The sequence below is a fragment of the Betta splendens genome, chromosome 2 (genome assembly GCF_900634795.4).
Source record: "Betta splendens chromosome 2, fBetSpl5.4, whole genome shotgun sequence".
Lineage (NCBI taxonomy): Eukaryota > Metazoa > Chordata > Actinopteri > Anabantiformes > Osphronemidae > Betta > Betta splendens.
The window spans coordinates 19,536,010-19,552,131 of record NC_040882.2 but is presented as its reverse complement, the minus strand read 5'-3'; the positions used below and the strand labels follow the sequence as shown (position 1 = coordinate 19,552,131).

The 16,122-nt window shown below is 44.6% G+C and overlaps 1 protein-coding gene across 3 annotated transcripts in view; it reads right to left on the bottom strand.

Annotated features, from left to right (window-relative positions):
* Positions 1 to 2,736: 2,736 nt before the first annotated feature.
* arhgef40 (Rho guanine nucleotide exchange factor (GEF) 40) overlaps positions 2,737 to 16,122 on the bottom strand; it is a 44,330-nt gene continuing 30,944 nt past the window's right edge. For 2 of the 3 annotated variants that reach the window (XM_055504756.1, XM_029133415.3), the window contains 13 exons: positions 15,873 to 15,992; positions 15,124 to 15,315; positions 14,519 to 15,031; positions 14,044 to 14,426; positions 13,536 to 13,785; positions 13,241 to 13,330; positions 11,197 to 11,403; positions 9,555 to 9,734; positions 9,148 to 9,328; positions 8,102 to 8,212; positions 6,457 to 6,551; positions 5,452 to 5,495; positions 2,737 to 5,251 (listed from right to left, as the gene is read on the bottom strand). In XM_055504756.1, the coding sequence (XP_055360731.1) occupies positions 5,469 to 5,495; positions 6,457 to 6,551; positions 8,102 to 8,212; positions 9,148 to 9,328; positions 9,555 to 9,734; positions 11,197 to 11,403; positions 13,241 to 13,330; positions 13,536 to 13,785; positions 14,044 to 14,426; positions 14,519 to 15,031; positions 15,124 to 15,315; positions 15,873 to 15,992 (2,349 nt within the window). In that variant the 3' untranslated portion in view covers positions 2,737 to 5,251; positions 5,452 to 5,468. Of the gene's footprint in view, positions 5,252 to 5,451; positions 5,496 to 6,456; positions 6,552 to 8,101; positions 8,213 to 9,147; positions 9,329 to 9,554; positions 9,735 to 11,196; positions 11,404 to 11,707; positions 11,968 to 13,240; positions 13,331 to 13,535; positions 13,786 to 14,043; positions 14,427 to 14,518; positions 15,032 to 15,123; positions 15,316 to 15,872; positions 15,993 to 16,122 lie in introns of those variants that run through there. The other variant, XM_041068818.2, reaches the window with a different exon arrangement.

Below are 16,122 nucleotides of genomic sequence, written 5' to 3'. Positions count from 1 at the left end.
AAGGAAAGAATAGGGTAGATGAAATAAAAGATGAGGAAAAGTGTGTGTGTGTGTGTGTGTGTGTGTGTGTGTGTGTGTGTGTGTGTGTGTGTGTGTGTGTGTGTGTGTGTGTGTGTGTGTGTGTAGGAGAGAGAGAGAGATGGACTGAGATAAGGGCGGAGGGTGGAGGCGAGGGGGTGTAGATGGAGGGGTTGAAATCTGATAGATGTCTGAGTAAAAACAAGAGAAAGATAGAAAGAAGAATGAGGGATGAGGGGATGAAGGGAGGAGGGGGGATCAATATGTACATATTCAGTGAGATATGGTGGGAAATCAATTGAGATGAGGGGAGGAGGAATTGATTTGGAAGGAGGAGGTAGAGATGGGGGGGTCACAAGGAAGGAGCGAGGGAGGAGACGATGGAGGAGGAGGAGGAGGAGGAGGAGTCCAGAGGTGGAGTGATATGTGGCTACGGCTGCTGTCCTTTTTGTCGCAGTGTCAGGGTATTGATACTGTAATACACTCCCACCCCACCCCACATACACACACACACACCATCACCTCTCACCCCCCCATCACAATGCTGCCGTGACAACGGCTGTCGCGGCGACGCCTACTGGCACAATGCAGCCACAATACTAAGGGCACTGAAGCATCACATACACACACACACACACACACACACACACACACACACACGCTCAGAGAGCAGAACAGGCCAGGGAGAAAGAAAAAAAGGAAGAAATAAAAGAAAAAAAAGGGGAGGAGAGATATAAAAGGGGAGAGGTGCAGATTAAGAGGGAGGTAGGAAGATGGATGGATAGAGGGGAAGAGGAAAAAAGGATGGAGATAAAGATGAAGGGAGAGGAAGGTGGAGGGGAAGGAAGGGTAGGGGATGTGGATTGATGGAGAGACAGGAGAGAGGGAGGGAGGGAGGGAAGGAAGGAGGGAGGTGGAGGAGAGATATGGCAGGATAATATTACATGTGTACAATGCCGGAGGGTGTGTGCCCATAGAAACATGTTTAATGGCTTTTATGATTGCAGGGAAGATTGTGTGAGGTGCGTCTTTTTGACAAAGTGATGTATGCACTGCCTGTGTGCAGCCAACAGGGTGTTTATGTGGCGCTGGGCGGGAGGACAAATATATGACAACAGTTACGTGTTTATGTTTACACATACCTGTGTCTAGACGCTGCGCGTGAATGTGCACGAGGCCGCTTCGCTTTAAGTTCAATATTACTTACTAGAAAAACAACGACCCATCTTGATATGATTGTTAAATATTTCTGCCTCTGCTGAAAACACCATGAATCTACACAATGTCCTTTTTATTACCTTAAAAGAGAGAACCCAACCCTGAACGCATCATCTTTCACTTTGTCTGACAGAGCTCGACAGCAGAGACACGTTTTTATATTTAATACAAGTGTATTTGATCAAAACAAAGGCGTCTCGGTACCTCCCTTATCGTTGCCTTTATTCTTTCTCTATTTCAGTCAATAAAATTTTATACGACTATATAAAGCAAAATTCTAGTGAAATTAAATAGGAAAAAAAAAACAATATTGATGAATTTGATCTGTTACTTTTTGTCGCTTATGGGATTTTTTAGGGGGCAGCTTTTTTCCCTCAGTGCTTAAAACCGTTGGTGCCAAAGTTAAGTGAAAGCATGAAAAATCAAATCAAATGAAAGCCACACTCTACCTTCCCTGACCTTCCGCTGCCAAAGCGTCTGCACCAGCGTATTACTATATCTCCCCTCTACATGTTCGCTCATTTACAAAAGAAACGCTTGGCTGGATGCTTATAAGTCAGTTTATCCGCGTGAGATGACCGGCGTTCCTCTTTTCCTTTCTTTCTTTTCCTTCGTTTTTTTCGCCTCACACTATCTCATAGTGTGTGCGTATGATCTATAGTTCCCTGCCTCCCTCCCTCCCTCAGCCTCCCCCCGCCTCCCTCCCTCACCCTAACCCTTCTTAATATGATGTAAAAAGCTAATCGCATGCAAATGTCTGTTGTCCCGGTAACCAGGCCTGAAAAATCCCTTTGATGTTTCCCCCGACTCATTCTCTTCACGTTCTCTTTGTTCGCCACAGTCTCGCTGCTTTGTCAACATCCCCCCTTTTACCCCGCTCGCTCTCTCTCCTTCACCCATTCTGCAGCTCTCTCGGCCGTCTCTCAGTTCTCTCCATTAGAAAAAAAAGTTCCAACTCTACTTTGTGTCTCCCTCTTTCTATAAGCCCCCCTCTCTTTTTTCCCTGCCTCCTCTCCCCCTCGTGCTCCTGCTCTCCCCTTGACTGTGCCTCTCTGTCTGTCTGCCCCTTCGCCCTCGCTCATTTCCCATCATTCCCACCTACTGTCTCCTGTCCTTCTCCTCTGTCGTTGCCTTTCTCTCTCGCTCAGTTTTGCCCCTTCCTGTTGCTCCCCCCGTCTCTCTGCCCACCCTTTATCTCTCATTCCTCTCTCTGTGCACAGATGGACACACACACTCGTGCTCTCAAACTGCCCTCCCCTCCTTTAGAGAATTTGATCCCTGGAACTATTTGATATGGCGCTGCTCTGTAGTTATCTAATCATTCTGGTTTTCGCGGGGCCTAGTGGAAGCAGCGGCACAGCTGGCTCTCACAGGCGAGACCCCACTCATTACGGCAAGTTTGAGGTTACAAGGTTATAGGCCTCATTTTGAGGTTAGACCTATTACAAGGTTCAAGCACAACCTTCCACCCACGCCATTAAATCCCTTCGGAGAGGTTCAGAGCTTCTATTCGGTTTTAATTCAACACAGAAAAGTGAAAAACAGTCAAAGTACAATTATCAAGTAGGAATAACATGCATTTCCAACATTCCTTCCAAAAAATGTAAACATCAGGCGGAGAGTGCCGCAGAGAAAGAGCAAGAGGGAGGTTTATGTACATATTGCTGCCTTGCAATGTGACACAAAAGCGAGGAATTCTGCATATGACAATCTATAATGCAGTAAGAATGAAAGATGGTGTTCATTACATTGCTTCCAATATAACGCAATGTACCAAACAGCTAAAGGCTATGAAGTGTACGGGGCTTCTCCAAGCCAACAAATTACATATTGATTCAGAAGTGGCTCGATAGCCATTTGCAATTTTTGAATTTGGATGCAGATATGAAACGTGCTAAATCTGATAACAGCAACAAACTGCTGCTGCTGGTGTCTGGAGACACGGGCCTGACCTCCCGCCGCTGCCGGCGTTCGCTACCTGATGGTTTCATAACGTACCTTGAGCATGATACTGTTTGATGCACATGCTTCCCAATCAAACTGGCGAGTGGATGCTGATTGGTTTTACTGACTGAATGCTTGCTGAATTAAATCATTGGGATGAATCATTGGAGCTATTATAATACTGTACATCTGACTACCTCTGCATATTCGGTGCATCTTTGTGTTTACTATGTGACATCTCCACCAGACTTTTAACTCTGCAGTGCAACATGTCAATGGACCCAGTATTAAAACTGGAAAAGTACTAGAGCTAAGCTGGAAGCTATTTTTATCTTTTGTTAGAGACACAATTTGTGGAAGGACTGGTTACATAGTGTGGCATACTACCACTTTCACTTTGTAGGATGACGAGACCAGTACCACTCTGATGACTGCTATAGCAATGTTCAATAAAAGCAGATTCACTTATAATTAACTCCAGAGCTAATAATGACCCTGTACCTTGTAAAGTGACCTAAATGTGGCCCAACCACTGGACGGAGCCAAGCTAACTGGTATCTTATTGGCGCGTTGACTGAGCTGATGTGAGAAGACAGCCAGATGAACCTTGGCCAAAATGATCAAACTACGAGTGGTTTGAATTCAAAGAAGAATTGAGCACGAGCCTAAATTCTGACAGGTGTTTTGTTGTCTGCGACCTGAGCCAAGCTAGCTGTTTATCAAACAATCATAACAATCATAAAAGTGGTCTCTTATCCTCTTACTCAATAGTGAAAACACTTCCTTTCACATTTAAGTTAAATTGATCTGCCAGCACGCGGATGTCAAATACTATCTGGCCCTAGAAGTCAGATTTCATTAGGAACAATCGGATGTTGTTTTTTGTTCGCAAGCACAAACCCAGTAAAACCAGAAAACAGACAAACAGATCCACATTTCTCCATTTTATGGAGAGACCCTCCCAACCAGGAAGCTGGCAACTCAAACAATACTTCATTGTACACAAATCAACATTGCACACACACCCACTTTATACCTTTGGCATATATAATATGGCATATTACAGGTATAATAATTCATTATCAGTACACTGAGTAACACTGTAAGGCACCAAAAATGTTACACTTTAAACAAGACTAGCTAACATGTCATTTTTAATTCTTTACCACTATTAACAGAAAACACAAAATGAATAAGGCCAATATGATAATGTACAACATCGAGGCAATGCTTCCTGCAGCCCACGTGTTCAGATGTTACCTTGCATGTCGTTGATTTAGCCACTGTGCTGGGCTTTAAAACGGCCACAGTGAGTGTGTGTGAGCATGTGAAGTGAACAGTGCTCCACTGTCCTATAACAATAAGACTGACTGCATGTGCTGAGAGATGTGTGTGTGCGTGTGTGTGTGTGTGTGTGTGTGTGTGTGTGCTCATACCACCCCTGCCTCATTTGCATAGATGCAATCACACCTAGCCTCTGCCATGTGCTTTACACAGGCAGGCAAATCAAACCCTACAGTACTCCATTCAGCGGCAGGAAAATGACAAAGTACATAATACATTCTAAATCTGCAATCCTACGGTGGATTTACGCTCTGCATATTACTTCCTGTTTATTATCAGATGCTGGAGCATGTGATGCGTACAGTCAGCCAGCCAGGCAGTCAGTGGTTCAGACCAAGTGGTTTGGCCTAGTGGGGAGCCGCGGGGCAGACAATGGCCGCACTGTGTGGCTGAAGTGCCTTTGGTGTCAGTGACTCTGCCAGCAACTGAGACTGGCAGATCCAAAATGGCGGAGCACAGAGAGAGCCCTGCTGGTGCTTGTCATGCTTTGAACGGGGCAGTTTTGATCCTTTTTGGATGCAGCTCTGCTTCGGGGGAATCATACCAGAGCTGGGAGTTTCAACATGGTCAAAGCATTTTATTTGTTTTGAGGAGGTGAAGGGGGGCCGGGGAAGAAGTGGAGGAAGCGCAAGTATTTGGGACAAGTTCAAATACAGTCCAAGGGTCTTGCTCATTGAAATCCAGTTTGGCCTGAAGAGATATTTAAACCAAGTCCAGGGTCCAGTTTCTGATTTGGAGAAATCAAAATAAAGTCAAATATTAACAATGTCATAACGCCTAACTATTCATTATAAAAACAATGGCAAAATCGGCAAAAGGTGAACAGTTGGAATGTGAGCGATGCAGCAAGACAAGCAGCTAAAGTCAAGACGGCAACAACAGAGAGAAACAGGGATAAAAAGAAGGATGCAATAAACAGTAACTTACTCTCATTGAGATGACAGTTACACGGCTGTAGAGGGAGACTGACTCTGAGGAAGGGGGGGAACAGACACAGTCATTTCATATTCAGTGCAAACGAGCGCGTGCCCTCACGCGTGCACAGGCGGCAATCCTCCCTCTGTTGCTGAATATGTGCATATCGCTGTCTGTGTGTTTGCCCTATCTATTTAGGCTGCATGTGTCCGTCTGTCTGTCAATCTGTTCCCAGCGCAGTCTGTTTGCCAATCTGTCATATTCTGTTTGCTAGATAAGGAGATTGAGACAATGTGTGTGTGTGCACGGGCGTGTGTGTGTGTGTGTGTGTGTGTGTGTGTGTGTGTGTGTGTGTGCAGAGCAAATTCATTTAGACTCCACGGTGGAGATGCTGCGTCCTTACTGCTAAGGATATGCATGCACTCTGTCTTCACTTTACTGACATACACAACCGATTCTTGCTGTTTGAAGGACACGCATATAAATCACCCCGATGAAGCGCCATTAGTTTCACCACTGCGGCTTCAATGGTCTCAGACATAGGCTACATACAAATGGCTGACATTTTTCTCCAAAGCAGTTGATAGAGACACGTGTCTGCGTTCTGTGATCAACTAGTCCCAAAGACCAGGAAGCGTCAGTGTTTGCAGTTCCACTGCAGCTTAAGGAAAGTCAAGGCTAGTTTTGCTACACACAAAATGACAAACCTAAATATTTAATGTGTCGACACGTGAGGCAAGAGAAAAGCAACTATGCATGAAGAGTCCTGACAAATACACATTATTCTAATTGTAATGTGTGTATTGTGAGCATATGGATCTTAGGGAGACAGCTGTGGACTTTGCAGCTTATAGTCAACATAATTTGGACACCACCTGCTCAATTTGTTGTTACTACCCTTCAAAAGCATCTACTCCTCTACATGCCCACAATTTAAATCTACATTTAATCGTAAAGAAAGCGTTTACATTTGCCGCCACTGCATTGAGTGAAATGGCAGTAGTTATTTTTACACACCTGTGAGTGACTTCTCCTGGGGTCCCTCCCAGACGCCGGGGAACCCCCGTCCTTCTGACTGCCGACAGAGGAAGAGTCCGAGCAGCTACTGTGGACTGAGAGGCACAGAGAGAGCGTGAGTGGTTATGGCATTAAACATATCTGAGAGGCGTTATTCTAAATGCCTGTCCCTTTGGGCATAAGTCAGAGGGTGGAACAAGTTCAATACAGTCGTGCAGTCAGATGTAATTCACATGCATGGGTTTCGTGTGTGCACTTTTATAATGTAAACCTCTTGCGTAATGCTGTTTTCTTGAAATTAAAAATGGAGGAGACCAGGTATGGGAGGCACGCAAAGAGAGAGTGAGGAAGCATTTTTCTCATCCTGTTCAATGAATTTTTAACACAGTGTTCTGTCCCAGAGGACAATTCATGCATTGAAATCCTGAGCTGCTGCACTCAATGAGACACCTGGTGAGCAGTATGTGCATTACAACCAGCCATGAATGGGAAATCACTTTGGCTCTAGGGCAGCAGCGGCCTTTAGAGGCCGGATGGTGGCTCTGAGGAATTCTATTACACATTGGGTGTTCTCTATGTGTTTTATCTTCGTGTTTATTTAACTCGTGGGGTGATATTGTTTGTCATTAGGTTGTTTTGATGCCTGCTGTATGTTTGTAGGTTCATTTTATGGTTTTCTATTTTGTCCAGTAAGTCTATAATTAAACTCAGTGTACTCAGCAGGGAGCTTGTGTAAACCTGTTGCTAATTTTGTGTAGGTGGAGGAGACTCGTGTCGCTAATAGCTAAGCTGTTGCTAAGTAAAAGCAAGACTGTGTTCTTATTTCAGTATCTCCTGCTCTTTTGGATTTTAATGTAATTGATTGTTTTTTCTTCCTGAATTCACAATGTGACCTCTGAACAATGTGGAAAACTACAGGAATGTGGCTGATCAGTATTTTAAAAAAACAAACAAAAACTAAATACAAACACCCAACCCAACCTGTAGTCCTGTGTCTTAGTGAGTGTTAGTGCCTTTCAGCTCTTAAACGTCATTGTTGCAAATTAAAAAGAAGTCAAATTTTTGTTTTTTAAAGAACAACATTAATTTTGCCATAAACATTCAATAACAAAGTTAGCAAGTTGCTAATGAGCAACTAGCTACACTTACCGAAAAGAGAAAAAGGTTCTCAAACAGGTCACAGATGCTTAAAGCAACGGTAACATAGGATTGTATTCATGTATTCATGTGGTGAACACACAATCACACAAAATGCAAATTATGGATCTATTAGTCAAAATTACGCAAATCAAAGTGTTTACATCTTTCTGCGCTGCCACCTACTGGCCACAAACAACGGCACTATTAGGGTAACTGTAACTCATTCCCCCAAAAATATTTATATAACAAAAATAAATAATACATATAAACATGTACCACTTTATTAGGCACATGGAAGATACTCCCAGATACACCCATTTTGTTTCCTGTCTATATTCAAGTATGTTTTTTAGCTCGCAAAAAAGTCTAGTAATCCAACTTGGTCACATAAACCCCGACCCACTTCCTGTAGACGCACTTGTGTATCTGTAAGGTGAGAAGTGGAGCTGAAGGGTTTCCAGTGAAACGTCTACACCCGTCTGGTAGGTTGCCTCGCACAACTTACCTCTGTCATTGAGACTATAGATGGAGTCCAGCTCTGCGCCTTGCGTTCCTGTGGCATCCAGCAGCAGTTTACTGGAAAGTCCCATACACAGTGACTCTTTCAGACATAACTCTGGGAAAGCAGAGAAATCATATATAAATACAACTGCCACAGTGTTTCCATCAAAACCACACTGTGCACCTGCGTTGCAGCACATTTTATGTGAACCACATCACTATACAAGACTGAATATTTATAGTTTCTCGAACAGGACTTGGCCTGTTGGGAGAAAAGGATGTTTGTCTATTGTTGAGTAAGAACCACTGAAAAACAAGCAACTGTGCCAAAAAATGTGTCAGGGCCGTTTTAATGGCAGCTGCGTTGCATCTTATCTAACGTGATACTGTAATCTTAGCCAGTTACAGGAAACCATGCAGGGTTTTATGGATATGAGTAGATGGACATGACATGTGATATCCAGCAGCTCTGCGTGTTTAGAAAGCTTTGTATAAACAAATGAACAGAAATCTAACAAAACATTGGAGGGGGCGCTGGTGGTTTTTTATGTGTCCTCTGCTCATGACAGATGTATTTACATTGAAGAATCTGATTCATCTTCTAAGGTTCACTGAAACGCACGTCCATGGGACTAGACCTCTAAAACAATAACCTCTAGAGGTAAAAAGTACCAGTGCTCTGTGCACTTTGTGTTACATCCTGAAAAACTCTGCAGGACTTTCAATAAATGAGAATATTTTGTCTCATAATGGAAACGTCATGCACACTGAACAACAGCTAACCTATATTACCCACAATGCAATGTGAAAGCTGACAGTTCTGTCAAAAACCTGGACATGTTCTGCTGGCGGCTGCAAACGTGGGCTTGTGCTGTTTGCCTGAAGCAGAGATGTTCTGTCTACTGATGTCACTGGAGGCAATTTGTCACGCACTCGGCAGCACGTTACCTCTGTTTTGTGAACATCAAACCACCTGGAGCTCCACTGAAGCCCTTTGAGACTCTGTGGGTCCACGGTGAAGGCTGATGGGGGTCAAAGTTCAAACCGTACCCGTGTTGTTGATGGCGTGCGTCCATAGGAGATGGGCGATGTCGTGGGTCCAGGCCTCCCTCTCTTCTCGGTCCTTCGCCTGCAGGGTGATGCAGTCTTTGGTTCTTGGAGCCTGGCGGACCCACACTTCGAACTTGAGGCCGTCCTCGCCCACGCTCTGGGTCAGACCCATCTCGCCCATCTGCAGGGAGAAACAACAATACATAGAATGGTGGGGGTAAAACAAAACAAATGCTATTAGGATTCCGGCCATAAAAAGTAACCACAGACTTAGTTTGTCAAAGTTTGGATCGAATCAGTGAAGAAGATTAAACTCTTCAAAAAGCGAGCGATGGAGCTACTGTAACAAAAGCCGCCGGAGCAGATGACGCAGCATGTGTGACTGTTTCCATGTGAGCCTTCTGTACCTTGATGCTGTGTTTGTAGCTGTAGGTGGTGCGTCCCGGGCCGGGGCTCTTCTGTTTGGTGAAGATGACGACGTGCTGGTAGAGGAAAACGTTCCTCGCCCCCGCCCGCTTCCTCCGCGCCCCCCCGCACACCGACAGCTCGCCCTGCCGCTCCAGCTCGCCGCGCTCCGCCACGGGGATCTGAAATCGCAAACACACCAGCAAATTAGTAGGATGCACTTATCTTGGCCTCAGGCCCAGCCGCCGGCCTTCGTTCGCAGAAAGATAGCATCTTAATTTCTATCCTAAAAGGCCATTTAGCCATGAATTGAGTTGGAATCGATTGCGTTTTCATTGCCAGTGGTCAATCCAGTTTCTTTTGGCTCAGTAATTATATTAAATAGGACCAATACAGTACTAATACGACTGAAGGATGTATTGTAAAGTTATCTCTGATCTTGCTAATTTTTTGCATTCTTAAAACCGAGCATAAGGTAAAAATCTGCTGCTCTTTAGAAAGTTACTCATTTGAAGGTCTTCATGGACACATTTCTGACATATTTATTACCTGATGCTTGCTGTCAGTTTTTTTTTTTTTTGCTCTAGAGCAAAATTTCAAACTCCTCCACCAACGCAGATTTTCTCGTTGTGAGACATTTCAGCTACAAAGATGGAAACACTTACTTCTTAGTTCACTAAAGAAAAAGACAAAGCAGTGTAATTATTCAGTCCCTTGCATAGTGACACGTTCCCTCTTCACAAGGACGCTTCTTTCTGTTGGATCTTCACTCTAATTGGCCAGCTGACTCATGCCTTTTGTAAAAAACTGACTTTATTGTTCACGTCAATTACAGGGTTGAGACTTAGCGATGTTGTTTTGACTCCTGGCAGAGGCAGAGAGAGGATGATAAAAGTCAAACATTATGTAACGCTTCATAAGGACCCGATTGTAGACTCGCAAAGTCCCAAACGACATAAACAATTTCACAACTACAAGAGCTCTGATCGTTCACCAGCGACGGATGACACAGGACTTTATTTTTAACCCTCTCGAGATGCACAGGTCATCATATAAGTGGATGCTTCATAGTCACACACTTTACAAACACCCCCACACACAGGAGCTGTGCAATGTGGAACAGCCCAATGGGAGCGTTTGTCCTGAAGTAATCTCTCCCCTTGCTCGTAAGGAGGAGGCGTGTGTGTGTGTGTGTGTGTGTGTGTGTGTGTGTGTGTGTGTGTGTGTGTGTGTGTGTGTGTGTGTGTGTGTGTGTGTGTGTGTGGGAAGTGTACCTTTGTCACGACTATCTCAGAGTAGCATGATATGGGTTGTACTTGTTGTTTTCTGACTTGTTTTATTATTTTTTTTTAATCTGTGTAAACTGCAAAACGAAAGTGTTTCTAGTTGGTGGAGACAAACTATTTAATTTAAATATTTTTTAATTGTTACTTTTTTTCTACTGGGTTCTGAGTAACCCTTCTTGTGCAAAACAAAGAAAAAGTATACGTATTTGTTATATTCAAAATAATTAACCCCACACTGCTAAAACCACTAGCAGGTCAGGCTGGTGGAGGAGACAGATGAGTTGCTCCCTGAGCCTCTGAGTAGAGAAAGTGGGACTTGCACACTGAAACTGGGATAAACTGGGACAGGCACTCTCACCGGACATCCGACGATGAGGTCACTGGCCCGGAGGTCCTCCCCGTGCCGCTGGGCATGTCTCAGCATAGAGAGGGCGGAGTCAGAGGCGGGGTTCAGGCCTCCCAGCTCCTCCAGGGCCTCACAGTACTGCTCCAGTCTCTGAGTGGGAGCCTGCAGACAGTGAGGGAAGGCCAGAGGGGACAGGGGGGAGGCTGCAGGGAGCTTTGACTACAAGAGAAGGGGGAGGAGGGAGGTAGAACAGTGGGAAACACAAACATGCAATACACTATAATATGTGCTGCTCGAGTTTTAGGAATATAGTCAAAGTAGGCTATGAAATACTGGAGAAAAGCATCCAGTTCAGGTTTTACCTAGGAACACACCTCCTTTACTTTGAAGGCTTATAATTGGGAAACTTTCCTTTTTGATCAAACCTATACTGTAGGTAGAAAAGCTCATGTCACTCTAAAGCATCTGCTAAAGGTGTACGTGTTTATCTCCTTCACACAGCGAGCGCTTCTATTTTCCTCACCCTTCCTGCTTCTATCTGCAGGTCTGTAACTCTGTCTCTGTCCTCGTCCTCAGGTTCAGACTCAGAGCGTCGTGTCTCCTGATTGTGCCGTTGCTGATCCACCTGCCTGTGTTGTGTTCTCTCTTCTCTATCCCCTCATCCCAACCAGCGGAGCCTGGTTCTGCTGGAGTTGTCTTCCTTTAAAGCTTGTTTTCCTCCTCCGCTGTCTCCTGGTGTAGCTCAAGTGCGATTTGTTGGGTTGTCTATAAACTCTGTAACGTCTTAAACATTTGGATTCATTCTAATACATTTCAATTGCATGGCATCGTTTTAACACTACCATTGATATCACAATAGCTTAATGTCATCCCTGGGCTTACTGTAGATTTAAATTGTGATTATGTGACATCTTAAATAGACGATTGTGTTTTGGTTGATTATTCGGCTATTTTCACTAACTCCACAGATCATTAGCCCATGCTCCATCAAATATTATGTTGTTATGCATTTAAACTTTGAATTACACATATGCTTGGATGTTTGATTTTAACAGGTCGTCTGGTACATTGTTGCCATTTCGCAATGGCTGATTGTGGTCTGATTATTCAAAAATACTTCAAACTATTCCAAATAAGCTGCACAACTGTTCACTGATGATTATTACATGACATTTAGGTTGAATTTGATGACGAGAACTGGTTCAAGTCTCTGTTTTTTTATCTATTTGTGGTGAAGAGGTTGTTTGGTCTGCTACAATTGCTACTTGAGGCGTGTGCAATCAGGATAATTATTGTTTTGGTCATTATATCTTGAAGTTACAAGGAGCCAAGCGTGATTTTATTGGTAGGAAAACACATATAGTACAAACACAATGGCATTCCCTCTATTCACAGCAGCCATGAGAAAGTAGCCATATGTGGTCTTTATGTCTTTGCGGTCATGATTATCATTGCTACCATAACCAGAGCGATTACCATAATCGCGTTGCCTCAACACCACTTTAATGACCATCACCATCTCGATTACCATAAAGTCGCCTGTAGATATAACCCACAATGTGTTCAAGCTCCTGATGGACATTGAGCCCATACTGCCCTCTGCTGGTGGCTTCACAAATGCTCCTTGATGTGACAATACTACAGTCTCAAAGATCTTAAGCACTGTGATCTCGTCTTATAAGTCCTCTCAGTTATCTCACAATCCTGTTGATGTATTAGTTTTACTTAACTATAGCTGGAGAGCTCAAATTGCTTTCTCTATAATCCGCCTTTAATTGGCTTTTCTAGTGTACATTAAACAAGTAATTAGCTTTACTGTATACAGCTCATTTTTAATTGCAGCCACTGTTGAATAAAGAAACTTTAATTGGCTTGTGCTTGTCATGCACATTTAAATTACTCATAATATTATTCTCAGTGCAATTTCAAAAAAGAAAATGAGAATTTTATTTAACACCAAGACAAAGAAATTACACAAACTGGTTTAAGCTCCAAAGCCAAACACTTTAAGAAATTGACTTGCTTGGTTAGAGAGCAGCTGTTTGATTACTCTTACCTTAAAGTAGTCAGCAGCCTGTGTGACGTGTGGAGAGTCCAGCTCTGGTTTATTCCTGATGTAGTGGGAATACTGCAGAAACTGGTCTCGCTGTGTGATGGATACATCTAATATCACAAACCTACAAAATCTCAATTTCACTAGAATATTTTAGTCATTTTATCTTTATTCAACTTGCTCACATCCCCAAAAGATTTATTATTATTACTATTGTCATTTTGAGCTAGTAGCAGGTTATTGTGACCTGGAAACTCCACTTTTGCTTTCCCTCCTTCTCTTGCATTCCTTAACTTACGTATTTGCTGAAGCAGTCCTGCTGCATTAAACTCTGCACAAGAGCGCCCTCCATTGCCGGTAGAAGGCTCTGCGAGTGAAAGGTGCTGAGGCTGGACCAGTTGGGGAAAAGGACGTCTGCCTTCCCCCTGATGGAGGCCGGGGTGTCTGAGAGCTCCAGTAATGGGATGTATGTTTCCTCCACCCCCTTCAGCACAGTCACATACTGCCTCTCTGAGCTCAGCATCCTGCACCAGAGCAGGTACAACTTACTGCAGGATGACAGAAGAAGCAGAGGACAGACATAAGAACAGTATGGAGAAGGCAAGAGAACGTAAGAAGCAAATGTGGGGGTGAAAGGAGAAGTGGGAGGGGGGCAGGAAATGCGAACGAATAAAGGACACAGATCAAACATAAAATGATCTAAGATTTATGCTGACTGATCAAATCGTTGTCTAACAAACTTCACATAAATTATTCATCTTTTTCATCTCAGACTGGCCTTTTCCACACATTGGACACAAACAAACCTCTGAGCAGCCGAACCAGCTCGGTCCGTGCCTGTCTCCCTCTCTGTTCTGCCCAGCAGCACATGTTGCCGTGGCGACCCCGTGTGATCCACCACCTCCTTGCTGCTGACCTCCACTCCTCGGATCAGTACCCCGCTCCCTCCGCATCCTCCTCCTCCGCTGCCCCATCCAGGGACCGCAGCAGCCATGCCAGTAGTGATCACCGGGTCTGCTAGTGCCCGTCTCCCCAGCCAGGACATGGGGGAGTTACGACTCGCTCCGACCACAGTAGACTCTGCAGGTTTGGGGGTCGCCGTGCCTCGACGGGGGGCCAGAAGAGCCTGAAGGTCAAAGCTAGGGTGGCGCTTTCGAGGTGGCTTAGGAGGGAGTGGGGTGTCTGTCGGCTGAAAGTAGAAGAGGTTGGTCACAACAAGCACTTTTTTAATAAATAAGATCAATATATTGAACGGATTACTGATAAAAATCCCAAACTCACGCTCTTTTTCGCAGGATTCAGAAGATTCTGTAGGAACTTCCCTCCTCCAGCGCCGCCTCCTCCTCCACTTGCTCCCCCTGTTCCCTCTTTCTTATTCCCTCTATCCTCCCCTATCTTCAATGTGGAGCATGTCTGTGGTCTGAACAGCGATGCCAGGGACCCCCAAGACTGCAGTCCCCCCTCCCCTCCTCCACCAGCTCCAATCCCCCAGTCACCATCCCCCTCAGGACCCATTAGATCCGAGAAGCTGGTGGCAGATGGCGTCTTGGATTTCCCCTGGCCCTGATTCTGGTTCCTGTCGGACTGGAGGAATCGGGGTTTGACCTGAGCTACGGTCCGCTGGTAGCGCTCTATGGTCTGGGTCCAGAGCTCCAGGAGTGCCCCACCCCCGAGCTCAATGGCTAAGGAACGGGCATCCTGGAATCGGGATGGAGGGATGGGAGGGAGGGAGGCGAGAGGGCAGGTGGAGGAAGAGGACGAGGTGGAGGAGACTGCATCACACCACTGGGTTGCCTGCAGATAGGCAAAAAACAATATATTTCTTTGTCCAAACCATTAATGCGTTTTCAGAATGTGAGAAGAGATTTCTTCCAGGGACGCTGTACCTCAGTCAGTGTGGACAGTAGCCGCTGTGTGTTATCCAAGGTGGTCCAGCAGTCTGACAGACAGTGGGACATGTCTCTCAGCCTCTCCCTTACCGGAGGAAGTCGGATCTGCACGTCAGTCAGGCCCGACCAGTCCAGCTCGCACCAGCCCTCCAAATCGCTGAGCACTGACAGCGTCTCGCTGTGCAGCTCCTAAAGGATTCAACAAGATCCAATGTGAGGCCTTTAGTGTCTAATAAGGTAGCTTGACAAGAGACACTGGGGGAATAATGAATAGAGTTAGTGTAACTGTCTCTGCTGGGAATTTACTGACTGCCTTCAGCATTAGCCTGTGTCCTCAAAAATGACATAAAGGGTGTCCTACACAAATCTTGTGGGCTATGAAAAGTCGTGATTACTGAAGTTTATCAATGTAGTCTGATACCGCAAAGGGCGTCCAAGCTAGTGAATTCTGTTCTGGGTGAAAGAAAACTACCAACATGTGTCAAAAAATACATCAAATATATCAGACTAGCAATGTGAGAGCAGCAGAAACCCTATAACTAACACTGTATCTACAGTGTTAGTCACACACTCAACTCTACTACTGTGTCAAATTTCACTGTTATGCTAACACTAAAAACATTAATAATATACAAATGATACACATTTTCATGGAGCATCATGTGTGAATATAATTAATTGTTCGCAGATATGCAGATGATCGTCTGCTTTACAATGTCTTTACCAACAAACTATGAAACACTCACATTAGCTGCTTCTCTGAATGTTTTGAACTTCTGCTGTTTAAGTGAGAGCCTGCTGAGGGACAGTGGAGGATCCTTGTAGTCCTCCAGCTGCGACTGCACTTGCTCAATCTCCTTATCACACTGTGGAATTTAGTCATGAGAGGGAGCGAGAGGGGACACAGCACATTATACTCTACAATAAGGGAAAGAAGTCAGAGAATGCATTTACATGACTCTGTCTTAGTTTGTAAAACCTCATTACTTAAAAAGA